We start from the raw sequence: 25,750 nt of genomic DNA on the forward strand, positions 1-25,750 counted from the left end.
CCTATGACACTGAAATGGTTCAATATATCTGTCCATCAGCTGCCATCTTGGACATCAGAATGGACGCTCTTCAAATGGCCCATATGGCTGATCTTTCCTAGATAGTGGTGGATGCTGGAGACTTCCGAATGAAATGTAAATGTCCATCTGAATACGATATTGAATTGATTAGACCTTTTAAACCTCCTTGGTTAGATCAAGGTGACCTTGTTAGACAGGAACAGATGGTCGATGTGAAATTCACACAGTGACATCACTTTCACCTTGATCTTATCAGACCCTAGGTGTGAAGTGTGCAGCCCTTAAGGTGAATTCACACCTGCTGTGTACATGTCAAAAATAATACATACCTGGTTCTCCTCAGATGTGACCCTCAGCTGCTCCTTGAGAAGTGCAAGTCTGCTGGCCTCTTCCTTCCGGATGGCTCGCTCCTTCTTCAGCTCGGGGCTCCAGAACGTCTTGATTGAGTTCATGGAAGATTGCAGCTTCCCCTCCTTGATCTCTATCTCCTTCCTTAAGGCTGAGTTCTCCCGCTGCAGTTCCTTGGTCTGAGACTGCAGATCGACCATCACATTGTCCCGGACTTGCCTCAGCTCGTGGCTGTGGGGTAGTTGTGAAGCCATGTTCGCCGAGACCGTGTCAGCACTGGAGCTGGCGGGGAGGTTGGGGCTGGACCCGCGGGCGGGGAGAGGGGAGCCCCCGAAGGAACCTGACCGGGAGTGCCCGGAAGCGGCAGGACTACGTAACGGAGATGAGCGGCCTGATCGTGGTACGTGAGTCGGACTGCCGATAGGATCAATGTACGAGGACATACCTGTATTGTAGACAGCGTTCAGGGACTGGATGTTCTCCATCGACATGCTGGAAGCTGAGTTCTTTCTACCGAGGGAGGGGGAGCGGTGCTGGGCCTGCGGCCGGGGCGCAGTGTGGGAATTACCTGGTCGCGACTGGTGCCCCGAACTGCCGGGACTCCGGCCGTCGGGAGATGACCTGCTCTGCGTGTACATGATGGTCCGATCAAGCTGGAGGTATCCCCGCGCCGGGCATGGCAATCCGTTAGGCTGAAGGAGACAAGATACCGGAGAATTTCACTCGCCAAACCACCATTGTTCGACTGCGATTGCGGTCCTCAAAATGGCCTTTCGCTGAAGCTGGGCGAAACCATTCTGTCAGGGAGAGTGGCATTTGTTTACATTCTCACAAAGTCAACATACCAACCAAGTAATCACATTGGGCTTAATTGTGATATTGCCATAATCTTTTTTCTATTAATATAATGAATCGAATTTTTTACATTAAGCTCGGAAATAATGATATTTGCTAGTGAATGTGTAAATGAAAAATTCCCTGACCCCTACAACATATGCATTCTCTGCATATGTAATTGATTTGCGGAAGCCAGTTTTCTACTTCCGGTCCCGTTCTCGATCTCTGACTCCCTGAGCGCTGCAAACGAAATCGCAGCACAGCCTTGAAGCATACATCCTGGGCGAGTACGATCCGCGTGAATGGAATAGAGAAAAAAACCTTCCAAATGTAATGCTAATCCTTAGTCCTTCCCAGAATGTACCATTAACCATGAACGCTCTTTTTATTCCTTGCCACAAGCAATTGCATCCTTGGCCCCATCCCAGCATAACAGATAAAAACAGCTCACGACTGACACTGACTGAAAACAATCGATATTTTCCAGGGGCAAAACGGGTGAATTTTTTCCAGCTGCCTTCTTGCCTCGCTGGAAAAGATAGATGGGCTTTAAAATGATTTGGTCTCCTGAATAGAGCCCCGCGCTCCATTGTTGCTTGAATGCGCTTCTCGTTTTACCTTTTCAATGCAGTCATTGAATATTATTCAAAAGTTCAGTAACTGTTAGCGGCAAGCAGGGAAATAAATTACCACCATCGGAAATGACATCAGAACTAGCTTCCCCGCCAAAACGAAATAAAGAAAGGGAACTGTTACATCATGTTACCGGTTAGTAATTGCCATTTCTAAGACGATGCTTCATGATCATGAATTTCGCGGATGCGGAAGCGCCGGGAATTGCATGTTGAATCATGGCATGTTGCCACTGTGGCATGTTGCTAAACTAATTCGTAGACTTCGGCATATCGCTGATATGATTTTTACTATGGTTTCCAAATATTATATCAATGTTAATGCGGTAGAGTGAGGGAGTTACGCCTTTCCCGCTCAGGCAATACACACAGCAGGAAACAGACATTTAAGCATACTTTCCGCAATATGTAAAGAAGTATCAAAGGTGAGAAAATATCTCAGTAGACTTTACGAAAATCCCGCCTTTCCGTTAGCTTTCAGTGTGCTTAAATACGGCGTGAACATATTTCATATCTTTACGCTTCCTTTACAAATTCGTAAACATATACAGCCTTGTTCGCGGATACATGTACTGCTCTCCCGGAAAAGAAACCGCCACTCTAGCCGGCCGATCGTAGAAACACTGAACGCTGCTCCGCTAGTGGTACTGCTCATAGCGCGTAACCTAAGGAATATTGTGGGAATACTTGGCATCGGATATTGATTCCTGTTAAGTTATGTGCACGTGATGGCCTTTGCTAAAGATCCTGAGAAATATTTCTTGGCTAATCGTGTTTGACTTGCGCTATCCACTTTATGACTTCGAAATAAACCATTTATAAATTACAAGAACTAACGTTACATCTACATTATCCGAGGACAGAACTAAAAACCGTAAAGAGAAAGAGAACGAGAGAGGTCGGTTTTAGAAAAAGATACTAAACAAAACATTCCTGGAATTAATTTGTTGTCTCTATCTTTTCTAGTTTGAGTAGTAATCTTCCGAAAACAAAGTGCGAAATAAAAGGCATTGGATGATCCGAGTGTCCAAGCGACTTGAGGAAAGATGTCAAAGGCGAGTAATATCTTTCGTGAAATCTTTCCACGACTTGACGAAAGTTTTAATAGTCAGATTTTTACGAGCAACGTTACGTTAACATGACTTGACTGATGAGTTTATGTCTCTCTGGCTGGAAGCCAGTTCCGCCATTACCATTCAGTCACCGTTCATTACTAATGCACGACAGACAACTTGATATACGTGTTGTATTTGAATAACTTTTATCAAAGTGTCTTTCCGTTTGTCGTTAGAGATAGCTGATCAAATTATCCGTGTGCTTTATCAAGTGTAAGGGCGCTATAATTTTTTGCACAAGGGCGTTACTCTTACTTCCATCGCAAGAAGGCGCTTCTTGCACGTAGTCACCGTTTTTTACCGTTTATAGCATCATACAGGTACCGGTGTGTAAAAATTATCTTTTATAAATATTAATCGATTGAATTTTGCTCAAGCAAATTTATTTGTTCTGTCCAAAGTAGATGTTTCGCTTTTCCATCTGTAGACCAGAATGCGTTCCTGTCCTTGCAACTGAGCGGTGTTTTGGACAACTAAGTTGTCCAAACATTTCAGACTAACAGAGAACACGGTCTCAATAGTTTGGGCAGAAATGCTCGAAATAGTAATTTCAGTTATGTACGAGATCTATATATAGATTGATGCAGATGGGCGTTTTAAACCATTAGCCTTTTCTGGACCATTACGATGATTGATTAAGGCCAAGGGGGCTTTTTGTACAAACTACTGCAAACCTTTGTTACCCTCTGAGGGGCTCTAGAGGGTAGATTAAGCAATCATAATGTTTCAAACCATCATGGAAAGTTTAATAAGTAAAATTGAACAAGCAGATGTCCTTTGACCGCACTGTATAGGGAATTCACATTCTGGTATCTATTGTGAAAAAAATGATGCCAACGGCAGTACTTATTTGCATGCAGTTATTTACAAATAAATTTATAAAGGGAAAAACAAAAATACAGCCCATAGCACTGATTCTGGAATGTCTGTTGAACCATATACAACACAGCACACTTAACAATGTAAGAAACATTCAGACTGCACTGAATGCACCACAGAGTTTAATCTTGCATAACAGATCTTATGGTATACAACAAGAGCAGAGACTGTTGCTTTTTCCCAAAAATTTAAACCACATTAATAGAACATATATTACAGTGAAGCCCTTTGTGGAATTAATTGAAAGTTATTCATAGATACATCTGCCTGAGGTGAAGATACATAAAAGGCAACACAATTTTGCAAGGGAGCCAAGTCATTGAATAATCAGGTGTTAAAGGCTATGGAAGAAAAAACTACACCAAACAACTTGTAATAATAAAATCTTAGTCAGAAATACCCTAGTTACTGTCACAAAGGACAGGAATAATTGAAGAGGCAAAATTATGGAATGGCAGCATGTAGAATGAAGGCACACATAGCTCTTCAACACAACTGTAGCGATGACATACATACTGTATGTAAATAATTCTAACATTCTTCTTTAGATTGTCTTGTCCTATATCCCTTTTCCTGCTGCATAGGTAAATTTGACACCAAAATGCTAGATGTATATACCTTCATAGTATGGACAGTGGCAAATTGCCCAGACCATTTAAATGAAAATGGCAAACCATTAAAGTCAATGTACAAATGATTTGGAAAATTAAATAACAATACCTGAACATCAGCAAAACAAACACACAGATTTGCTAGATTACTATCAATTCATATGAGTACCATTTTGTACACTATTTATGTCATGTGTTGAATGTCTTGTACTTTCTTCTGAGGTAAGGTATCAAGCAATATACATTGCATACTGTAAACTATCTTGACAGCCATACTATGTGCAATTACAGTAGTATGTATGACATATATGAGTCATATTTACAGAATGATAGTTATCAAGCCTATACTCCTTTGCAATGTAAATAAAAATGCCTTAAAGGCAACTTGATGGCAACTTCACAGCTAGTATATGAAGCAGAGCTGTGCTAATACAAATATATCTTTATTACCATTTACACTTATAATCTCAAAACATCACTTTTTTAACATCAACATGTCCTTTCAAGAAGACACAGAGCAGTCAAGACCTTACAAAATACAAGCATACATGTACAGGTTTCAAAAACCACAATTGCATATTGAAACAGCCATGACCTTTGTTTGATCAGAACACAGCATTTACTGTACAGGCCTGATATAATCAGGCAGATTTTTTTCCACAAACTGTTAGATCCAGATCTCAGATCTCTGTCTCCACTGATGCAGCCTGGTGTGAGATCAGACCTTTTGCTATCAGATTCTTGATGGAATCTGCGATGATCTGGGCTGTACGCTTCTGGTAGCCACCTGTAGTTAGGAGAAGCACAAATGAGCAATGAAAAACTGACTGTAGTTTGTGATATTGAGCAGACTCTGGGGCTGTGTTACAGGCATTTCCCATATTTTGGTAGTCCCATCTACTGTATTATAATCTAATAATAAAAAAAAATAGAGATACATAACATAACATAATGTAATGGAGAATCATTTGCCAGGCAGTTACCATTTGCCACCAATTGGGCTGACATAAAAAAGATACCAGTCCAAGAAAGAAAGCCTGCTAAAAGCACCTAAAAACTGAAGCATAATCCTAAACCTCTGCTAGTACCTGTACATAATGATTGTTTGTGTTACCAGAACACTTACCCGAGGTAACCATGAGGATAGGGATTTGCCTGGGTCTGCCTTTTCCCCTGGCAAGCTCAAACACCAACTGGTCTCTCTGAATTATACCCTGCAAAACATCAAGTTCATACTTCAAGTTGACCAAACAAAACTTAATTGTGTAATGTTAATGGTATTTCGAATGAATAATAGAATGACAACTTGTGAATACACTGAAAGCTAGTGAATACCTCAGGTGATATAGACAGAGCTCCCAGTGGATCACCCTCTAGGACATCAGTCCCTGCATTGTACACTATGATGTCTGGGTTGAACTCTTCCAAGGCTTTGTCAAGGTTTCTGTGATAACAAACATTTCACACATGACAACTGATTCTGGGAAGGTAAAAAGACAATCATGGAGAGCAAGCATGGAGAAAACTCATGAGCTAAAAATGTCCTAAATGGCATGATTACGTAATGACTTCATGATTTATGGTAACTTAAATCATGTCCTAGTTTGTTGCTATGTAGTTTCTTGACAAAAATATAGAGGTACAAGATCAGGACAATGGTGCTAATATGTAAACATATAACTTACTTCCTAACAAGGCTGAGGTAGTGATCATCTTCTGTGTAGGCCTGTAACTCTACCTTGCATCTGATTGCACCTGAAACACATTGAGAGCATCCACATAACAGTTACTCAAATCTTCCCAAAGGCACAACACACATTTCTGAAATAGTAACAACTCCTCCAGATACATTGTAAGTGAATGTCACCAACCTACCTTTTGCATAGCTGTCATGTGGATAGATGTACCTGTTGTACACATCCATGATGTAAACTCTGCTGTCATTGATGAAGTCCCTTTCATGGCCGTTACCCTTAGATGAAAAGCAAGATATAAAGTTAGTATATACACTGTACACATTTATGCACAGCTCAAAGAATTAAAAGTTATATAACAGTGGGATTCAAGTGCAACCAACTGTAATCCAACAGCCCTGCAGTTAGTGCATTGGGTTCGTGACCTAGCGCCATGGGTTTGGCCTGGGAGCCAGGATAAGGTTATTTTTCACTTTGGTCTTTGAATTTACTTCAGAATGAATGATGAACTGCTGATAGGTCTTAACTTTACATGCCTGCCTGTTCATCCCCTAAGCTCCTTTTAATTCTCACTACTTGCACTTAAGTCTTTAACCCTTGGTATTATCATGATTCACACTAGCAAATGTTTCCCCATTGACACACTACTTCTTAAACTACTTCTTAAATGTTTCCCCATACACAAATTTAGTTCTTGATGTGTCCCTGTTCATAAATAGAAATAAAAACTCTTTCCTCCCACACTACTGCATAATGTTTCCCAGTTCATGCACAACACTTCCTAATGTTTCCCTGTTTGCACAATGCTGATTAATGAGTTTGAACTTTTCAACCATAAGAATAAGATAACGTTCACTGCACCAACCTACCTGATGGGCATCTAGGTCTACAATCATGGCCTTGGAGATGCCTTCTATTCTCTCAAACAGAAACTGTGCTTGACAAAGATAGTACAGTGATTAGAAAACACAGCAATTAAAAATGGCGAAAAGTAGCTGATGGATAGTCAACTTATGTCTTACAACAGAGAGAACACCAGTTTGCCAAACTAAATATACTGAACAGAATAAGCTCTCACCTTGATTGAAAGTGTGATGTCTGCATATGCACAGAACCCTCCTCCCCTTTCTGCAGAGCAATGATGGAACCCACCACCTGGAAATAGAGGTTGTATGAACCTCCAAGATCACAGTACGCCATACCATGTTATGCACAAACATACACACACACAGAAAAACAGACTCACACAGAGATATATCAATTCCATTTGTCACTAGCTGAGAAAAAGTAGTGAATGAAATCTATTTAGTTGTTTGAGTAACTGTTTTCTTGTGGAACACACATATGTCAGTTTCAAACACTAGATACATAACAAGTGAGGATTAAAATTATATGACTATATGTATGAGTACAGTTTACTCACCGATGTTTAAAGCCCAACCTCTCTCAGTTGCTAGCTTTCCTGCCTGGTAGTCAAAAATACAAGTTGGGAAAAACCAAGTGTAAAGCTTGACTTTAACCATTAACACTGAATTAACGATTACATTTGTACATTAAAATACTTTCTGAAATGTTATACTACTGGATTGTTCCCATACACACAACATGTTGAATACCGTTTAGAGTTAGACTCTTCTTCACAAGTTGTAGTTTTCTCCAATAACATACCCACCATAACTGTTCCACCTGTCTGCAATCTCAGTGGTTTCAGCAGTTTTCTTTGCACAATGAAGTTTGGCAGCAAAGCAACAGGGGGCACTTCTGTGATGCCAGCTACCACCATACTCCACTGAAGAGGAAGAATACATTGTCACCCTCTTAATATATTACCTATGACATCACATACAGGTATTCTATAACAGTTCCTACTAATCAATACAAAAATCTGCAGCCTCTATAAATCAGAAGTACATTTTGCATTATTAAGCTAAACTGGATACAGAGATGGATCAGCCTATGAAGCAACTCATCTTTTCAATATTGATGAACAGATACAACGATGCTGAGTAACCCTTGGCAACATCAAGCTATTCTCATCTATAACTTTAACACACTCACCTTGAGACTGTTAAGGTAACCACTGCTATGCACCATTAGTAGGTCTTCCTCTGTGGCCTCTACAGGAGTCACTACATCATCATCCTTCAGCAGGCCACTCTCTGCAATACAGTACAATGTAAAAATAATGTTATTTACTTCAAGACCTTCACTACCTTGGTTACATGAAATTCTCCATTGCTATTATATGTATGCATGGTTACTTCATGGTTACTTCATGGTTACTTTCAACACCTACTTCAAATGCATCAACTAGAACATTTTCAGAGCAAATGCATAATGTTAACCATGGTCTAGCTTAACAAACTACTGCTCTATTTATTCTCACTCAGACTCATTCATGTATGTGGTGACTAGCCTCTCCAACTCTGTCCTGCAAATTCCTACTTTAAATATCCAATGGACGTCTGCTACATCACCAGTTACCATGGTGACAGATGTCTGGTCCAGGTCACTGATCTTTACAAAGAAACTATGCAAAGGCAAAGGTAAACATATTAAACTTTTGTATCCAGATCTGTTCACTGCTTTGTTTACCATCAGAATACAGTGTTGAGTCCAGTATAAAATGTCCTTGGTTGAATTACCTTTCAGATACCTGAAGACTTTTCCCCATTTACCAGAGTCAAACGGATGCAGCTTTTCCAAGCCCAGGAAGCCAATATTGTAGTCGGAGCTGTATACGATGGGCCACTTGGATGGGGGGATATCTTCATGTAATCTGGTACTGTGGGAAATGCTGCCAAAGAACAGAAAAAACTGTTGGAGTTGTCTGAACATATGTCATCATATGCCATATTCTGCTATTACAATATAACGTTGTGTTAACTTGTTATAGCAAGGACATTTCTGTATATGATGTCCTTGCTTATAGTTTAATTAACATTGTATAAAACAAAATAAATAAAAGAGTAGAAATGCCCTATTATAAATAAAGCTGTTATAAAATGGCATAAAGATGTACAGACACATCAATAAACAATCAGGCCACTGATGACTTTCTATTTGCTAGCTGCCAGTTCAAAGTGCAGTGAATGGGTGATGTTGAACATATTTTACTTCAGCACTTTCTTACAATATATATGGCGTTTCACCTTGGTAGTTAACACAGTACAAAATGACAATGCTATCAATTATAACATCAAAATATCGCTTATCCATTTAACTATAACATTTATCATATTTGTGATAATGATGTCACCACATATATATTATACACACATCATACTAAAGATGTCATCTCGTAGAAGCTTCCTTTTTCTCCTCAGGTACAAGTTAGGAGAGAGGGAGTCAAGTCATAAAGGTATAGCAGAATACATCAGGAGTTTCTAGTCGACGTATGGACACTGTTTGTGGTAATAGTAATCTAAGACTAAGTGGGGAATTACAGGAAAACAAGTTGTAAAGTACACACCTCTTTTTGTCATCTGCAGCAGCCGCCATGACGATTGTTTTGGTCGAACTCTCGTCTTTTCTCGCAAACTTTCTGGACGTGAGTTGTGCGAGATTTCAGACGGTAACCAATCAGAGGGGCGCGTTACATCCGGGGTGTTGGTACTCTAATGGCGTCTCTTTCGAAGTCGGAAGAGGCGAGTCGAGAGCGCACCGAAAATATCCTGCAAATTCCAGACTTAAAACCAATCCGTTCGTAATTTTTCCTCCAGACTGACGCCCCTCCGCGGACGGTTTTGTCCGGACATCTGTTCCTTTGGAAGGAGGGGAGCTGGGTCGGTTGGATTTCAACTCCTACGTTGGCGGAAAATTTGAGTTGGTGACTTGTGTGTTGGTCCCCTGTGGTGTGTGGTGTGGGAGGGTACGTTGTGGTGGCATGGCCGCCAAGGTGAAAATTGAGAAGCCAGGTAAGGAAAAATAAGAAAAAATTTCACTGCAGATATGTGAATTTTCAATTGACAACGTTATTAAAGTGTGGAATCATATGATCTTAATGCGTGTGTATCAAATAAAGTGTAGGAAAGTATGCAGTATATTTTTAGGTGAAATTTGTGTTTGTCTTATGATAACAAACAACTTCTGACCACAAGCCCTGTACTAAGGAGTAAGATGTCCATAGTTCAGCTGATAGTGGCGAAAAGCCTCAGTATCCAGTGGTCATTATCATGTGCTGCATCCACAATATTGTGAAATAAATGTGGTATTGAATTTCATAATATTAATAATTTAATAAATTATTGACTGTGCACCTGTCAGAGTGAATACTTGTGAGTTCCCAGATTAGAATTTAGATTTTATTTTGAGTTGAGTTGACATTCATGTACCATCTTTGACCTCAGTTCTGAAGGCAAGGTCTGCAAATTATGATTCTCCACGCAGTCTTATTATAAAATGCAGGGCCAGGTCCCATGTACATGTATGGCATTGGCAGTAAATTTGAGTTGAAGTCATAGATGGTTGCATTCATCATGTGGTTTTGTGGCAGTTTTATAAGCACAACATTAATGCAGGCCTTTTCGTTTTCCAGCCATGGAGGTGACGGCTGCACGCAGTCGGCTGGACGGCATCCTACAGCACATGGTGGAACAGAGAGAGGATGGGTAAGTTGGGGGGTACAATGCACGCCTACCACTTGTCCAATGTGGCCTCAATGTAAATGTGTATGTGAAAAAATAGGGAAGGAAGACATAGTGGGCCTAAGGCTGCTTGTTAAAATTTAATATTTTTTTATAGAAAATATGACTACTTTCAATTGTTACTTAGAAGTATGTATAGATAGGATGCCAGTTTCATTCCTCCAGTCCAATATGACAATAAACATTTGTTCTTCCCACAGAGCTGGAGATGATGGAGACAAAGATGAGTCTTCTGGGGAAAACAAGTGAGTCTGGTTCAACCTGCCTTCTGACTCATACTTACAGCATGTCATTTGGGATGATATCATTGCCAGTTCTTATAGACTACAGGGCCACACCAGTGGCCTTTACTGAGAAGACACAATGATCTATATGATTATGAATGTAAGTTTTGTAACCTTGCACAATATGATTTTATTAAATTTAGTGACTGTGTAATGATATGTTCTGTGCAGAGAGGTATCTCCATCAGCTGGAAGCTCAGGCAAAAGAGGAGGGTGAGTCTTGTTTATTCTTTTAGTGCTACTGCATTATTACTGTCATGTATGCAGATTATTTCTATACTAATTATAGCAACAACTTAAATCTGTAAGCATATTTGCTCTGTTTCCAGAAAGAAGGTCAAATACACAGTATGCCCTGATGACATGAACCAGGCCTTTCTCTAAATTATGTTTCAAAACTTGCCATGGGTTTTATGTAGTCACTGGTGTCTCTTGCCACACATTGTAGGGGAGGTGGGAAGTCCTCCAGGAAGAGGAGAAAGAAGGATTTGTCCTCAGACCTAAACAGTGACTCAGCACACTTCCCACAACGTAAGGATGCATTTATTACCTATTCAAAATTTAAGCATGGTCCTTAAGTGTACAGAAAAAGACTGATATGTGCAGAACAAGTTAGTAGAAAATAACACTTCTTTCAGAGTACAGGGATATGTTTTTCAAGTGCTTGAGATGTGTTGTTCTAGAGAGTTAGACCCATTTATTTTATCCTGGTATTTCCTCCACAGATACATACATCATGAAGCTGTTTGATCGTAGTGTGGACCTGGCCCAGTTTGAGGAGAGCACCCCTCTCTATCCCATCTGTCGGGCATGGATGCAGAACCAGCCTCACCGGCGTGTCAAGGTAGAGCCGGACTCCTCACCTCAGCCTCTACCAGCGGAGCCTACACCGGGCACCAGTAGTGAGGTACATGTTTCCTGTAGTTACACTATTCATAGGAATGAATGACAGGGATTTTAGAAGTTTTGTTATTACCTCCATGAAAAACAGAGGTATTGTTTTTGGTCTGTGTATGTTTGTGTGTGTCACTTATGCCTGTTTGTGTGTGTTTGTTCTGCAAATTTGTAGTCAACATAACTTAAGAAGGCCTTCATGGATGGTGATGATATTTGGTATGTGGGTAGGTCTTAAAAGGACAAAGGTCAAGGTCAAATTTGGGCCTTCTGGTTTTCAATAGTAAGCTGTATGGGGATAAGTTATCTTAGATTTAAGCTGCATTCTCATATATTTTTAGGAGGGTGAAGATCCAGACAAGCCCAAGGAATACTACAGCCTTCCCGCTCCTGCACCTGGACAGGAAGAAACCACTACAGACGGGGAGGTGCAGGACAGGAGAGTGCCTTCACCAGTACCACAGCCTGATGAAGAGCTGAACATCCATGCTGTAAGTATGCCATGAGTGTGTTATGTTTTCCCCAACATTTGTTGGGTGCGTGCTTGGTTACTAATACTTGCTTGGTTGTTGGGTGGGTTACTAGAGCACAGTCCTGTGTGAAAAATATGGAACCAGATTTGTTTTGCTGCTGTGGCTGTTTTTTTTGGTCAGGGTTATGGTCTCAATTCGAAGTAATATATTGTGAGTCCAATTGTTTCCTTTGTAGGATCAGGAACAGGCGCCGATACAAGAAACTCTGTTGAGCAATCATCTGCAGAGGTGGAAAAAAGTCAGACAAAAGTAAGTCTTCTCAAGGTTTACTGCTGACTCTTGTACTTCATGTTCTGTCATTAATGTGTGGCATACTTCTTGAGTTATGGGGCACACCCCAGTTTATTTTGATGTTACCTGCACCAGTGTGGGTATGCAGAAAAATTATTTTGAGCCCTGCAATGTTTGTTGCATGTGTAACGACCTGTTGTTTTTCCTAGGTGGAAGGAGACATCAGGGTTGAACCAGGCACGATATGCAGAAAGCATGACCATACTCAAAAACATGTACGACAGGACAGTCAGATGAAGGAGAGGGGAGATAATTGTTCAAATGCTTGTCTGTGTGTCTCCCTGTGTTACTAGGTACTAAGTACACATTAAGTTCAGAAATTCTTAGTAAATCACCTATTCGTGAAACCCACTCTGACTGTTCCGGCTTCAATATTTTTCCACGTTTTGTATTTTTTAATACTCTTGCACAAGTGGTTCTTGAATAGTTGCCCATATTTCTGGTAAGGTTCTCTAGTCTAACAGCTACTGAGTGCCTAGTTCATCCTTAACTTTTTATGCAGTGAATTCTGGTACATGGTGCCACATTACATACATTCCAAACAGGGGCTTTGAGTGGCAAATTTTGCTGCATTTTGAGTGGCAAATTTTGCTGGTAGATGAAGCTTAGTTCAACGACATCTTATGTAGTGAAAAATTTCAGAGTTTCACCTTGATTTTAGGGGGTCTGTGTCTCTCACAGACATGGATAAAAAATTTTGTCCATTTGAGTGCTGCATTTTGAGTGGCAAATTTTGCTGGTAGATGAAGCTTAGTTCAACGACATCTTATGTAGTGAAAAATTTCAGAGTTTCACCTTGATTTTAGGGGGTCTGTGTCTCTCACAGACATGGATAAAAAATTTTGTCCATCATAAGCAACAAGACAGATGCTGACTAGAACACTGCTATTTTTAACAGCTCAGTAGTAACACTGTATCCCACGTTCACTGTTCTTCATACAGCATTCACACTAAACACAGGTAATAAAAAATTCATATATGTAGCAGTGTTACATTCAAATCAAGTGTTGAGGTCTTAATAGTTCTCAACTTCTCAGGGAGCTATCACAAAACTGACCCGTACAGGAACTCACAATGTTGTGTTGTAGCCTATAGAAGAACAAGTCTCTTATTTCTCCAATGTACATTTTACTTATCATCCTTGATGATCCCTATGTAAAGCTATGAGGTGGTTTACTAGTATCTGGACTACAAGACTCCATCGAAATCTGGTACACGTAATGTCTACATTCTGTTCATAATTCACAACCACTTGTTTAACAAGAGCCAACATTTGGATGACGGTCATCATTCGCCAACCTGATGAAATTACTTAGGAGTCTGTAGAGTGATACAGTAACACTGCACTTGATGTTGTATGTGTAAGTACATATAACAAAACATGTTTTCTTTGTGTTGTGAGCTACAGGCAAGTCTTCCAGGTTATGATAATCTAGTAGGATTTTGTGTGAAGAGTATATTTACTATGTTTGTACCAATTACAAAGAAACATACTATATCACTTAACAGAACAAGGTCATAGAACAGTGTCAATGACACCCTTGTAGGTAGCCAAAACATTGTCAGAGAAAAAATAGCATGGCTGTGTGGTAAAAAAAAAAGTTGATTTGCTGGTTTAATGTTTGTAAAGCGTTTTAGAACCCAGATGGAAAAATTGAATTGTGTAGATAAAGAATGTAATCTTGAATATTTTGATGTCATTTCATAAATTTGGTCCGTATTGCTACATATATCCTTCAGAAATTGTCTCACAAACCATCCTGTTTTACCAGATAATAACACAGAGACCTATGGATGTGTGTAACCATTACATTGGTAGTTCAAATATGTTGGCTGTGGAAAACAATGCCAAGTTGAATTTCAGTGTTTGAAATGTCTGGACAATGGTAGAAGGAGAACTGTGCCCAGTACATTAGGTAAGACGGAGTACAAGAGGGATTGAAAAATACATTGTATTAGTGTATCCATTGATTTACTCTTATATGACTTTACGTGGCTGTTACAATATTTTGTAAAACACATGTTTATTAATTAACATGAAGTTTTGTATTGAATGGCATGCTTTTGTTAACAGTGTGTGAATATAAATGATATCATTGAATGAATTGAAAATATCACCTTGCATATCTTGTGTATGTTGGTTATTTCAGAAAATAGGATGTTGAATATGTGTGGCATTTATAGTTAGCTGATGTAGCCGAATATGTCACGTCTGAATATGCTTGTACAAAGTGATTCTAATGGTCACTTGAATGCTGTGACAAACCATGTTTGCAACGAATTTGCAACATTAAAATAGCTGAAAAGACGAGAAAAAAATCATGAAAATTCTCTTACCACATGTATTAAACGTTGCACAATAAGGCACCCATTTCATTCATGTATTTCATCAAAATAATGAATGAATGAATGAATGAATGAATGGTTTATTTGTAGTAGTATTTCATAAACCAGTTAATACTGTGGGAGCCCTCACATGGAAAAAGAAGTCGAGGTCGTCCAGCAAGAAACTACATTAATCAATTAATGGACGACACCCAGCTCGACAGGAAAAACCTGATGGTAGAAATGAAAGATAGGAAGAGATGGAGAGCTATCATTGGCACCGAGGAAAGCTCGACCCAGTGAGTGAGTGAGAGTTAACGTCGTTACATGACATTGCACTTAATTACAATAAAATACTAGCCTGGTTACCAAACCTATTATAGCTCCCGAGTCCTACATCCTCTCCGCTATTTGCGGAGAGGATGTAGGACTCGGGAGCTATAATAGGTTTGGTAACCAGGCTAATAAAATACAGCATTTACAAACAGCATTTAACAACAATTGAAATCTTACTCGTGCTGCACAGTCAGGCAGTATTCTAATCATTAAGCAGTCTAGCAAAGTAGGGGATTGGTAAGTTCAAATATCGTTTAGTTCTGATTTTTATTGTTCTTATAACATGTCAGAGTTTCTCGTGTTTCTGTTATGGATCATGCTCACTCTTGGTGGGAGAGCTGCCGGGTCCAGTTTCCTTGCAGGTCGATTCTTCTTTGTTGAAGTGTCTGGAGATCAATGTCCTTCAGATAATAGTTGCAATAAAAACAAAAGTTACTCATAAAAGAAAATACTGATTCCCAGACGATCCATTGCGAAATTCAGCAGCAGGCTAGGATTAATTTTTGTTATCCGAACCGAGTCAGAAGGAAAACACGTCATAGAACACCTGTTCTCGAACCCGTTTCTTACTCGGCGTTCTATCGAACACACCCGCCGTTCAATCTTGGTGACCGTTTCAAAAACAACGTTACTACCAGGGAGTCGTGTTTAGCAAAACAAATGGACTTTTGTGATTCAACCGAGACTGTGGAACCGATGGTAGACCCAGGGGTATAACAGGTGCCAGCATGTCGGGACGTCTAACGGGATTTTATAGGTTCTTGAAAAGTCACGGCATCCAGGATGTGGAGAGCCAGAGGCTGAGGACTATGTCAGTTGAGAACACTAAAGGTGAGTCGCGAATACTCAAATATACTGGGTGATATATGAAACAAAAATCTACCGAAAATTACACCTTACGCTCATAAATTAACTAATCACCTATTCATGGAAGCTACTAGTACTCTGTGCTGGCTTCAAAATTTGTATAGCTGAGAATCAAAACCAGTCACAAACGGCTGCCATGTCAAAGTTAGCACAGGATGTATGTCAAAGTTGACGATGACGATAATTACGAAAACGCCATGTAGCAGTCTTGTATGTACGGAGGCCCGTAAGTACAAGCCTGCGTGTCTGCGCGAATACCTTCCACGTCTGCGCGAATAGCTTTCCTCATCTGCGCGGATACCCTCCTCGTCTGCGCGAATACCTGCGTCGTCTGCACAGTAAAAAACTTCCTCGTCTGCGCGGAAAGAAAGCTGCATCGTCTGTGTAACAGTTGTTTTAGTGTGTTTTTAGATGTTCACGTAGGTCTAGGTACTAGGTGGATTCACCGTTAGTTCTAGTCCAACGCGTCACCCGTACTCTCACTACGATAACTAGACACTTACACACGGGATTCGATCGCACCACCGGGAGATTATTCATTCAACTCCGAACCTAGTACATCATCAGACACTGGCTAAGAGAGAGTAGGTTCTAACAGTCCTATATAGTATATAGCACAGTTGTGACAATCAGCTAGCAGATGGGTATGGTCTAACTAGCGCCTACGGAGGAGCTACAAGTACATATAAAATGTTACATATAGTGAACAGTCGCTAATCAAAGGATTACCACATACCTAATCAGAAGTGAAGTGATGACTTCGATCTACAGAGATAGTAGATCCGCAAAGATAAACTTACAGAACCATTACAAGCTACTGACTCCTAGGAGGTGTCCCGATGCTGTCGGGAGGTGTCCCAATGCTGCCGGGATCACGCCTCAAGTTCTCTCTCCCAGAGATGGGAGAGACAAGGGTCTACATTCGATCTGTTACATGATTGACTAGTCTCTAACAGACTAACTACGCTGAAGAATAATTACCAGGGGAGTTTGGCCGTCTTGTAGGTTTGATTGGCCGCGCAGTTAAAAGAAACTACCTCCCCGCGGGCGAATTCGAACTCCCTTTGCCAATTTTTCTCTCTTTTCTACGATCCGTAAAGGCCTGGTGGAAGCTGTGATTGACAGTAGGTGACCAGATTTGGTACTTCTTTCTGATTGGTTAGAAGTGCATTCCAATGAGCCAAACCGGTTCTAACCGGCCGGCCAGCTTGCCGAAAGGGGTGGTACTGGGAGTTAAAAGAGTTTAGTAGGTCAACATCCGGGACCTCAGACTCTGCTTGCCTTGCTCAAAATCTAAATTTGGAAAAAAACTTGCATTGCCGGTTTGCTGCCCTCCTGCCAACGGAAATGACGTCAAATCTAACTTCTAGTACTTAGATCATTGAACAGCACTACAATTTGTCCAACATTGCAATAAACGATTTTAAACACATCGATAGGGTCTTTTTCATGAATTAAAAAAAATATTCACGGGACAGACACGGACAAAACCCCAGAAAAAGACGGGAATGAAATTGTTTTTAGGCAGTGTGACCCCTGACCTATAATAGGAGATCGTCCATTCTTCAACGAGGCAGCTTTCTTTCCGCGCAGATGAGGAAGTTTTTTCTGTGCACACGACGCAGGTATTCGCGCAGACTAGGATGGCATTCGCGCTACCGCGCAGACGAGGAAGGTATTCACAAAGACGAGGAAGTTTTTTCCGTGCAAACGAGGAACTTCTGGAAGCATATGGTATTCGCGTAGACGTGGAAGGTACTCGTGCAGACATGAAAGGTATTCTCCACTGAGGAGGTTGCATATTCAAAAAAAAATCTCTATTTGTTGTCAGGTTCAACCCATAGTAATCTAATTAACGTTGAGCACAGTGAAAAACAAGCTGTTTAACGCCAACAGGATCACTCCGATGCCTTCCTGTCCTATCATAAAATCAGGGTTAGCCCCCTGTTTTCGCAATGCATCCTGGGGATGGGAAACTCGTGAATGACGTTTTTATGATGGCCTTATGTGTCTTCTTGTGTTTCAGGTGGTGTTCTGGGCCACTTGTTCCAGGAGTTCCGAACGGTGGAACGGATGAAAGTAGAGCTCGGAGAGCAGAAAAAGCGGGTCTCGACCTATCTTCTACTCTCAGCTTACATGGCCGTGCTGCTTACTTTTCCTGACTTGGAGTTGAATTACAGATCGCGACAACTCTTCAACACCGAATACAGCTCTGTTCAAGAGATGTTCTCTTCGCCTCCGGCGATGTTCATAGCGGGGTTTGTCATCAGTATTGTAATGACACTACTGTCTCTGCTGACGACGGCGTTAATATATAGGTACGTTCAAAGAGTAAGACGTGAAACCATTGGTAGATGTTTGTTGCAACTGCCCAATAGTGAACGGGTGTACATTTACTGATGCATATGTTTTCGTCTCGTAAACGATCGTTGTCATTTGAAACGGCCATATACGAGGCAAAAATAAACTTCGGGCTTCGAGCTGAATATGGCATGGAGTGTGAATTTGCACTGCGTAGTGTTTCTCTGTTTTTATTTAGCGAATTGTTCCCCAGCATGACGGACGAATTCGCCTTAGAATTTTACAATCCGGCGTTCACCGACACTACTTTTTTTCCAAAAGAGCAAGAACATCCTTTATTAAATCTCTGCCATATCCTTCAATAAATTAGATCAACGGTCTTGTATCTGCCGTAATAGGTACTACACACTGGAGCTGAACCTACTAAAGATCCGGCACCGTGTTCCTGAGAACGCCAGTCTGTGTAAGCTCCCCTCCCGGTACCCCATGGCGATAGAACTGGTCATCAGCTTCCTCCACGTACCCCCGTTACTCCACCTGTACATACCGCCAGAACTGCAGCTCATCGTGTTGTGCAGAATGTACCACCTCTTCAGATTCTTGAAGGTGAGGTAGTTTTTGCGACTTAACTACCGAGTGCATCAAGGGAAAATCATTTTCTCCTACCGAGCCCACTGCTTGATAGCAGGCAATATGTTACTTTGTAATACAAGCGACGGACATGCTGTTACCATATTTTTGGGTACGTGATACTAGCTTATATTTGATGAAGTGTCTGCCACACATCCTGGTGGTTCTTTGATTCCCAGCTTCAATTTCTATGTTTGAGGTCGACATCAAAGACTATGATCCGTCATCCGTCCTATGGTTAATACCATTTCGTAGGTAGAAAAGGTATAGTGTGGATAGATATGGGTTGTGTGCAGTTTGTCCGATACATGTACGTGATCTCAGAGATGTTTCAAGCTAGGACGGCGATTCTATAGCAGAGAAAAGATCTGCTTTCCTGATCTTGCCTGTAGTGTTACTCATACCTCAGTATTACACTTTTAGAACCACAACACCATCGCCAAGTCCACGTCCATCCGCCTGTTGGTGTCCTTCATGCAGAAGGATCTGAGTGACGCATTTCAGTTCAAGTCGTTCTTCATGAAGCATCCGTTCACGATCATCTTCACGCTGTACCTGTACGACGCCTTCGTGATCGGATACGTCGTGTTTGCTCTGGACAGAGCCGCCGGGCTGTACAGGAGTTACAAGGTAAGTCACAGTTATGGAAGAGTCGCAAAGACGGGTGTTCAAATCAAAAAGTTGTAGTTTAGTGCTCTGCGCGTAAACCTCTTCAAGCAGACGGCCTAGGCTTGGGCTTATTTGCGTTTTTTACTCCGTGAAGGAGGTCAGGACCTCCGGACGGAGTGTTGTAATCGGCTGATTTTTCATGTTCGCAGTCAAAACACTGGGTTCTCTTTGTGTAATCGGCACGCAATTTTATACGCCGTCTGCGGGCATGCCCGTGTTGATGCACGAATGTGTATTTTTGCCGTTGCTGCTTTCGCGGTCAATGTAATATCGCAGACGCACCCCTACAATTACGAGGCGAATTGGAATGGTCCAGAAAAACGCGTTGTTTGGAATAGCAGTGGGGTTCAAAAAAGTTCATGCAGATACGGGGTGGTTTTTATAAGTGGTTCCAGATGTTTTTGCCCATGGTTAAGAGATGCCAAGTTTTTTGGAAGATGTTCGCAGCCAAAACGCATTCTTCCGTACGTCGCATTTCTGTGTAATTTCGCATGTGGTGTTGCATTATGTCCGGGATGATGCACGTCTTTTTATTTTTACCGTAGCTGTTTTGATATTGGAGTAAATGCTTATTTTCGAAACATCCCCATTTCTTTGAAATGGTTTCGTCCGTTTATGCAACTGTTACTGCGCTAATGACGACCAGTCGCGCTGTCCTGATACACCGCGAATGTGCGAGTGTTCCCTGTAGACAGTTCCGGGAGTCATTTTTTTGCACATTCCAGGAGCCAAACCAAAATACGTTCATGAACCGAGTCCAAAAAACCGAAACGTGAAAATCGGATGATCGGACCTGATGTACATTTCTCTTTCTATAGATTGTACACACAATACACACATCTTTAGATAATCTGGCCATGGCAGGTTAAAAAAAAGTAACCCTGAATCATACTAGATTAGCGTAAATGCATGTTAATGTGTTCAAAACAAGAAAAAAATTGTTTCCGGGTATTAATCTCTTGAATCACGGCGCTGAATATTGACGCAAAAATATTTCGGGCATCGCGCGCCCTTCCCGCGTCACGTGTAGGCATCTCGCATCTCTGATTGGTTGTTGCGTCTTAAGATGACTGAGCCGACGCGCGTTTAAACAATTTTTCTTTGTTCGATTTATCACACTTCACAGAGAATTGTCGCCAATGGCTACTTCTTTTTGTTGCAATATATAATACTTCACGGAGAATTGTCGCCTATGGCTTCTTGTTTTATTTGTTTTTATCGGGATTTTTTACTGATATCTTTTACCAGCATGGATACTGTCCTGCCAATTTGGTACTGTCTTGCTGCCACAAAAAGATCTGCTTGGAGATTACACTTCAAGTGCTAGATTTAGGTTATTTTCTTTACCTCTCGCTTAAGACTGAGAACTAGGATAGAAAGGCAGATATCTAGTGAACATGACTGTTGTGTTTTTCTCCAGGACATCACATGGCTAATGGTAGTTACGATGACGTCGCTCGGCTTCGGTGACGTGGTCCCGAACAGCATTGGCGGGCGAGTGTTCATCAGCCTCTCGTCCATCTTCGGCATCCTTCTCATGGCGCTGGTCATCGGGGTCGTGCAGCAGGCGCTCATGCTTACCGAGGACGAGAAAAGGGTTCTGGCGTACGACGAGTATAACAGTGAGTGGTGCATCTGTTGTCAGTATCGCCGATAGCAACGTACTGTAGGTAGCCTCTATCAGGCTTCGGGAGGCGGCTAGAAAGAGTGGAAATTGGCCAAATGGAGAGATAACATGCTGAGGGAGAGTTGGTCCGCTAGAGAGTACATTTTGCCGCAAATACTGTAGGTTATACTGTAGGTATTAATGTAGGCCCTTGTATCATATTGTTCACTTCTAACCCCTGATTTTGCCTTCCTTGTCACAACCAGAAACGAAATAAAAACTCGTGAAACAGAACAGCGAACGAAAATCGTTAAAAAGAGGAAGAGGTACGGACCACATTTACTGAATAAACTTTTACAATGGGCTTTTCAGTTTTTTGTCTCTCATTCTATCGCAGAATTCGTCAAAAACAGAAAGATCATGGCAGCCCGCTGTATCCAGGCCGTGTGGCGTATCCACAACTGTACGAAGCACGGCAGGTACAAGGGGGTTGTAGAGAACGAGTCGGCACAGCGCCTACGCTTCAAGCTGCTACTCCATCAACTGTACGTGACTCTCAACGACTGGCGGCAGATTAGTAGGTTAGAAATCGGTGAGTTTTACTGGACGTGGGGCCATGATCATTACACTGCTTTTCTAAAAACTAAAAATATTTACAAAATAGCGATTTCATTGATGTGTCCATTTATTCTGGCTGCTTCTTTCACTTTGTACTCGACTGTAAATATTTCCCTCAGACGCGCGACTGCGTGACTCCATGGTGGAGACTTTGAACACGCAGATGACCAACGTGGACCGGAAGGTGGAGAGACTGGAAACGAGCCTGACCAACCGGAGGAGATCATCCTTTGCGCACGGTGCGGTCCCGCTACAGCAGGTAATTCTACAAGTATGCGTAAATGATACTTTCTAATGTACCACAGAAATGCTTAGAAAACTTGTTCCGGTTTGCCGCTACGGTGGTGTCATCCTTCATACCTTTGCAACTGTTCATCCTCACCACAGCCCCGGAAAGACTCTGCTTGTCCGGCACCTCCGACGTTGCCGACCACACACGGACCTTTCCATGTGTCTCCACCTACACCCTCACCGCTACCGCCTCTCTCTGGTAGACTGCCCCCGATATCTGCCGGTCCGACCAACGTGGTGTCTCTTCCCCCCATACCTACATCTCCAGTCACAGGCACGTCCGGCGGGGCACCAGTCCTCCCAGAGGACCAGGCCATTGAATCCATACTGAAGCACCTGGAGCAGTTGGAGCAACGCTCGAAGATCTTCTTTGACGTAAAGAATTTTACCTTCCTACGGTCCTATCCAAGTCAGGTCAAGTTTACGGCCTATATGGAATGATTTTTCAGCCTACACATACAAATAAAGCTCACAGATATACAGATAACGTTACAATCCCCTCCCTCACGTTGTAGTAAATGTGTTCTCCGTTAAGATGTAAGACAACAATGATAAAGATAAAGCGCTTGACTGACGTTTGTTGTGCACTCATGCAGAATGTAATGGAAGAGACGGCTGCCATCCGGCTCCTGACCGTCTCGGCGATGGGTCGGAGGGGCTCCAAGTCCCGCCGAGAGAAGGACGGCCTGCCCCAGGTCAGTCTACCGTCACTGGTGGAGGAGGCAGAAGACAGCTAGGCACCAGCACGGGCACTGGCAACAGCATTCGTTGCTTGAAAACCACTGAACATATTTTTTTCACGGTATAGTTAGTGTTTAATAACATCACATTGTTATAGGTGTTCGGTGCCATGATAGGTGTCGTTTAAACCTTATAAAGATCATAACGGAAGAGGTACGTTTATAAACCATAGTATGTCCATAACTTGCATGTCTTGTCCTTGGTACTGAAACTACTTTACATAACATTTTTGAAGAAAAATTGAACCCGTTGACAGATATATCGTAGACCCAGTGTAATAATGTACATCAAGAACAGCTTTATTCAGCAGGAGAATCTCATTGAATACAAAAATATAATATAATTTCCCAAATAGTTTGCTTGATTGTTTGAGTATATACACCGATTGTATTGTATCATATTAAACAATGTGTATTCTTACTTGGTATATGGCTGACTACATGTTTGCTCCACTTCAATGCACATTTTATTCTTAAGCAGCAATTTGCTCTTAACCATAATGATTATATTCAATAGGCTTAAAACTTTGGTTTCTGATAGAACATTTACAGGATGCTGTGGCCAATGAAGACAAACCCACAAGACAATTTATACAAAAGCAAGACGAAAATATACATACACAAATACCGATAGTGCTCTTATGTTTCAGTTACAATAGTATTGCTTCTGGTACAATAACATATACTCTTGATCTTCACAATTGTGTTCTTATTGCAGAACACACTGCTAAAGTACTTATGTATAACAGTAGAAGTTACTTTTGCAAGCTGATGCATGCAACAAAGTTGCATTAATGCATATGGGAAGTACATTGCACTAAAGGCTTAGTCTACCAAACACTTCACTCTGCAGGCGGTAACAGTGGCTGTTCTCAGAAATACATTATGTACAGGTCATATGAATGTTAGGTCAATGATATTGCAGTTGAAGGTTCAAATCAACATTCCAAACAAAAGTGTGTGTTACCAGCAAAATTAGATGCTGCTGACTGAGAATATTGGAGGTAGTTAACACAATGCACATATAGATTTATAGGCACATGTATTTACTGATGAGTTGTAGATAGGTACAAAATTTTGTTACAGATCTATCTGTAGTCTTTAAGTCAAGTTGATACCTGTAATGTGGAGAACAGGACTTTGTTAAGAATTTCTTTTGATAGCTATCCTAATATTTAGGTTCTTGCACTATGACATTGGAACTAATCGTTGAGCTGACAGAGTCCAGCCACACCACGGATGATCCAGTGGTCCTGTGGTTGGTCAGTTGGCAGCTGGATACTCAGCACGTAGTTAGTGGAGTGACCAGTCGTTGAGAGGGTCCCACGCCGTGCACTTGTCTTATACACTGTGCATGGAACAACAAGCACATTCATTATATTAGAGGGACATACTTAGGTGTTAGCTCTCATTCTATTTTTCTGTTTAAAGTTGAATAGCATTATACCAAGAGAGTTGTTTGTGAGATTTATTTCTTTGTTTGCAGCTTTGAGAACATAAACAAATGATAAGAAGAAATTTCTTTACCTGGACACTCATAGGTTGCCTTTTCTGTGATTTCTGATATCTTCCCTGGTTTCAGCCATATGACTGGCAACGTGTCATACAGGATTTTGGGTAGAGACTCTGCTAGAAGTCCTTTCTGCCGGTCCCAACGTGCACCCTCGAGGAACAGGCCTCTTACATACACTCCATCAGTCTAAGGGACAAAATGATGTATATTAGTCTGTGCCTATTTATCAAAGTTTACTATAACACTTTACACTGTTGTATACTGTAATCATTGTGACAAGTTAACTCTAAAATGTAGTCTTAGATTGATGGTCTACTTACTAGTGGTAGTATTGTTTCTCTAGGATAAATGTAGTATGGAATGATTTTACAACAGATATATTATATATATAGTACTACTTAATTTCCTGTATTTATTACATATTATGTTAAGTTATAATTTATGTTACATCTGATTCTCTGTACCTTTTGTTTTGATTTTGTATTTTGTCGGTGCCTTATAAGCCCATATGGGCTGGGCGGCATATTGATCGCAATGGCACGAAAATAAACAGTCATTCATTCATTCATTCATTCATATATATTTCTCTTCACCAGTGTAACAGCCTCTATAGGATTCTGTCAGTAAAACCTTCAACTTGGGGGATAACTTTGAGTGAGGAAACTCTACAGGAGGGTAAAAGTTGCAATCAGTATTCAAGGCCCTACCGGTTTGCCTGGCATCTTCCTCTCCTCCTTCTGGACAAAGAACTCGAAGGCCAGGTGGTCGATGGGGATCTTGTACTTCCTGGCATAGTTCTGTATGGCACCAGTCATGAAGGAGTGGGTGAAGTAGAAGCCCGATAACCAGAACACGTGGGGAGGACCGCCATCTACCCACAGCTGGAAGAACTGCAGCCTGGCGATCAGGTCAGCGATGTAGCTGCCCAGTGGTTTGAGAGATGGGTAGGACTTAGAAGCCCACATGGCTGGGATCTGAAATAAAGAGAGGAGAAACTTAGAAAATCATATCAAAATAAGAATTATCACAGACTGTGACATCAATATTTCTGTGTCTGTTCCAAATACTT

General features: G+C 41.3%; 6 protein-coding genes across 20 annotated transcripts in view; 3 read left to right on the forward strand and 3 right to left on the reverse strand.

Moving 5' to 3' along the window:
• Window positions 1-1,165, reverse strand: part of LOC109477362 (ELKS/Rab6-interacting/CAST family member 1-like) — a 64,996-nt gene extending 63,831 nt beyond the window's left edge. For 8 of the 15 annotated variants that reach the window (XR_002140669.1, XR_002140668.1, XM_019778573.1 and 5 more), the window contains exon 1: window positions 351-1,163. Coding sequence is in view for 11 of the 15 variants with exons in the window: in XM_019778573.1 (XP_019634132.1) it covers window positions 351-1,007 (657 nt within the window). In the remaining 4 variants the exon portion in view is untranslated. Of the gene's footprint in view, window positions 1-350 lie in introns of all 15 variants that reach the window. The other 7 variants (XR_002140667.1, XR_002140666.1, XM_019778569.1 and 4 more) reach the window with 3 other exon arrangements.
• A 2,774-nt stretch (window positions 1,166-3,939) lies between these two features.
• Window positions 3,940-9,682, reverse strand: LOC109477444 (histone deacetylase 11-like). Its single transcript, XM_019778720.1, has 12 exons — window positions 9,610-9,682; window positions 8,783-8,934; window positions 8,196-8,296; window positions 7,810-7,926; window positions 7,561-7,603; window positions 7,216-7,292; window positions 7,007-7,069; window positions 6,319-6,415; window positions 6,129-6,198; window positions 5,779-5,887; window positions 5,570-5,657; window positions 3,940-5,230 (listed from the first exon to the last, which is right to left on the reverse strand). Exons 1-12 carry the CDS (start codon window positions 9,636-9,638, stop codon window positions 5,124-5,126), a joined length of 1,053 nt encoding a protein of 350 aa, XP_019634279.1. The 5' UTR covers window positions 9,639-9,682; the 3' UTR covers window positions 3,940-5,123.
• A 55-nt stretch (window positions 9,683-9,737) lies between these two features.
• Window positions 9,738-13,057, forward strand: LOC109477443 (protein lin-37 homolog). Its single transcript, XM_019778719.1, has 9 exons — window positions 9,738-10,054; window positions 10,675-10,747; window positions 10,984-11,028; window positions 11,239-11,280; window positions 11,516-11,598; window positions 11,793-11,974; window positions 12,303-12,452; window positions 12,670-12,743; window positions 12,935-13,057. The coding sequence occupies exons 1-9, from the start codon at window positions 10,024-10,026 to the stop codon at window positions 13,020-13,022; spliced, it is 768 nt and encodes a 255-aa protein (XP_019634278.1). The 5' UTR covers window positions 9,738-10,023; the 3' UTR covers window positions 13,023-13,057.
• Window positions 13,058-15,619: 2,562 nt separating this feature from the next.
• On the forward strand, window positions 15,620-22,272 carry LOC109476908 (small conductance calcium-activated potassium channel protein 3-like). The gene is made up of 7 exons (XM_019777926.1): window positions 15,620-16,277; window positions 18,340-18,631; window positions 19,013-19,220; window positions 19,668-19,874; window positions 21,334-21,535; window positions 21,917-22,127; window positions 22,257-22,272. The coding sequence occupies exons 1-7, from the start codon at window positions 16,175-16,177 to the stop codon at window positions 22,270-22,272; spliced, it is 1,239 nt and encodes a 412-aa protein (XP_019633485.1). The 5' UTR covers window positions 15,620-16,174.
• LOC109477348 (formin-like protein 18) lies at window positions 22,265-23,443 on the forward strand. The gene is made up of 3 exons (XM_019778549.1): window positions 22,265-22,396; window positions 22,525-22,803; window positions 23,025-23,443. The coding sequence occupies exons 1-3, from the start codon at window positions 22,277-22,279 to the stop codon at window positions 23,163-23,165; spliced, it is 540 nt and encodes a 179-aa protein (XP_019634108.1). The 5' UTR covers window positions 22,265-22,276; the 3' UTR covers window positions 23,166-23,443.
• A 615-nt stretch (window positions 23,444-24,058) lies between these two features.
• LOC109477349 (dynein heavy chain 3, axonemal-like) overlaps window positions 24,059-25,750 on the reverse strand; it is a 52,267-nt gene continuing 50,575 nt past the window's right edge. The window contains exons 76-78 of the mRNA XM_019778550.1: window positions 25,389-25,655; window positions 24,696-24,867; window positions 24,059-24,516 (exon numbers count right to left, since the gene is read on the reverse strand). Of these exons, the coding sequence (XP_019634109.1) occupies window positions 24,371-24,516; window positions 24,696-24,867; window positions 25,389-25,655 (585 nt within the window). The 3' untranslated portion in view covers window positions 24,059-24,370. The remainder of the gene's footprint in view (window positions 24,517-24,695; window positions 24,868-25,388; window positions 25,656-25,750) is intronic.

This window comes from Branchiostoma belcheri, unplaced genomic scaffold, assembly GCF_001625305.1.
Source record: "Branchiostoma belcheri isolate BF01 breed outbred unplaced genomic scaffold, Haploidv18h27 scaffold4, whole genome shotgun sequence".
Classification (NCBI taxonomy): Eukaryota; Metazoa; Chordata; class Leptocardii; order Amphioxiformes; family Branchiostomatidae; genus Branchiostoma; species Branchiostoma belcheri.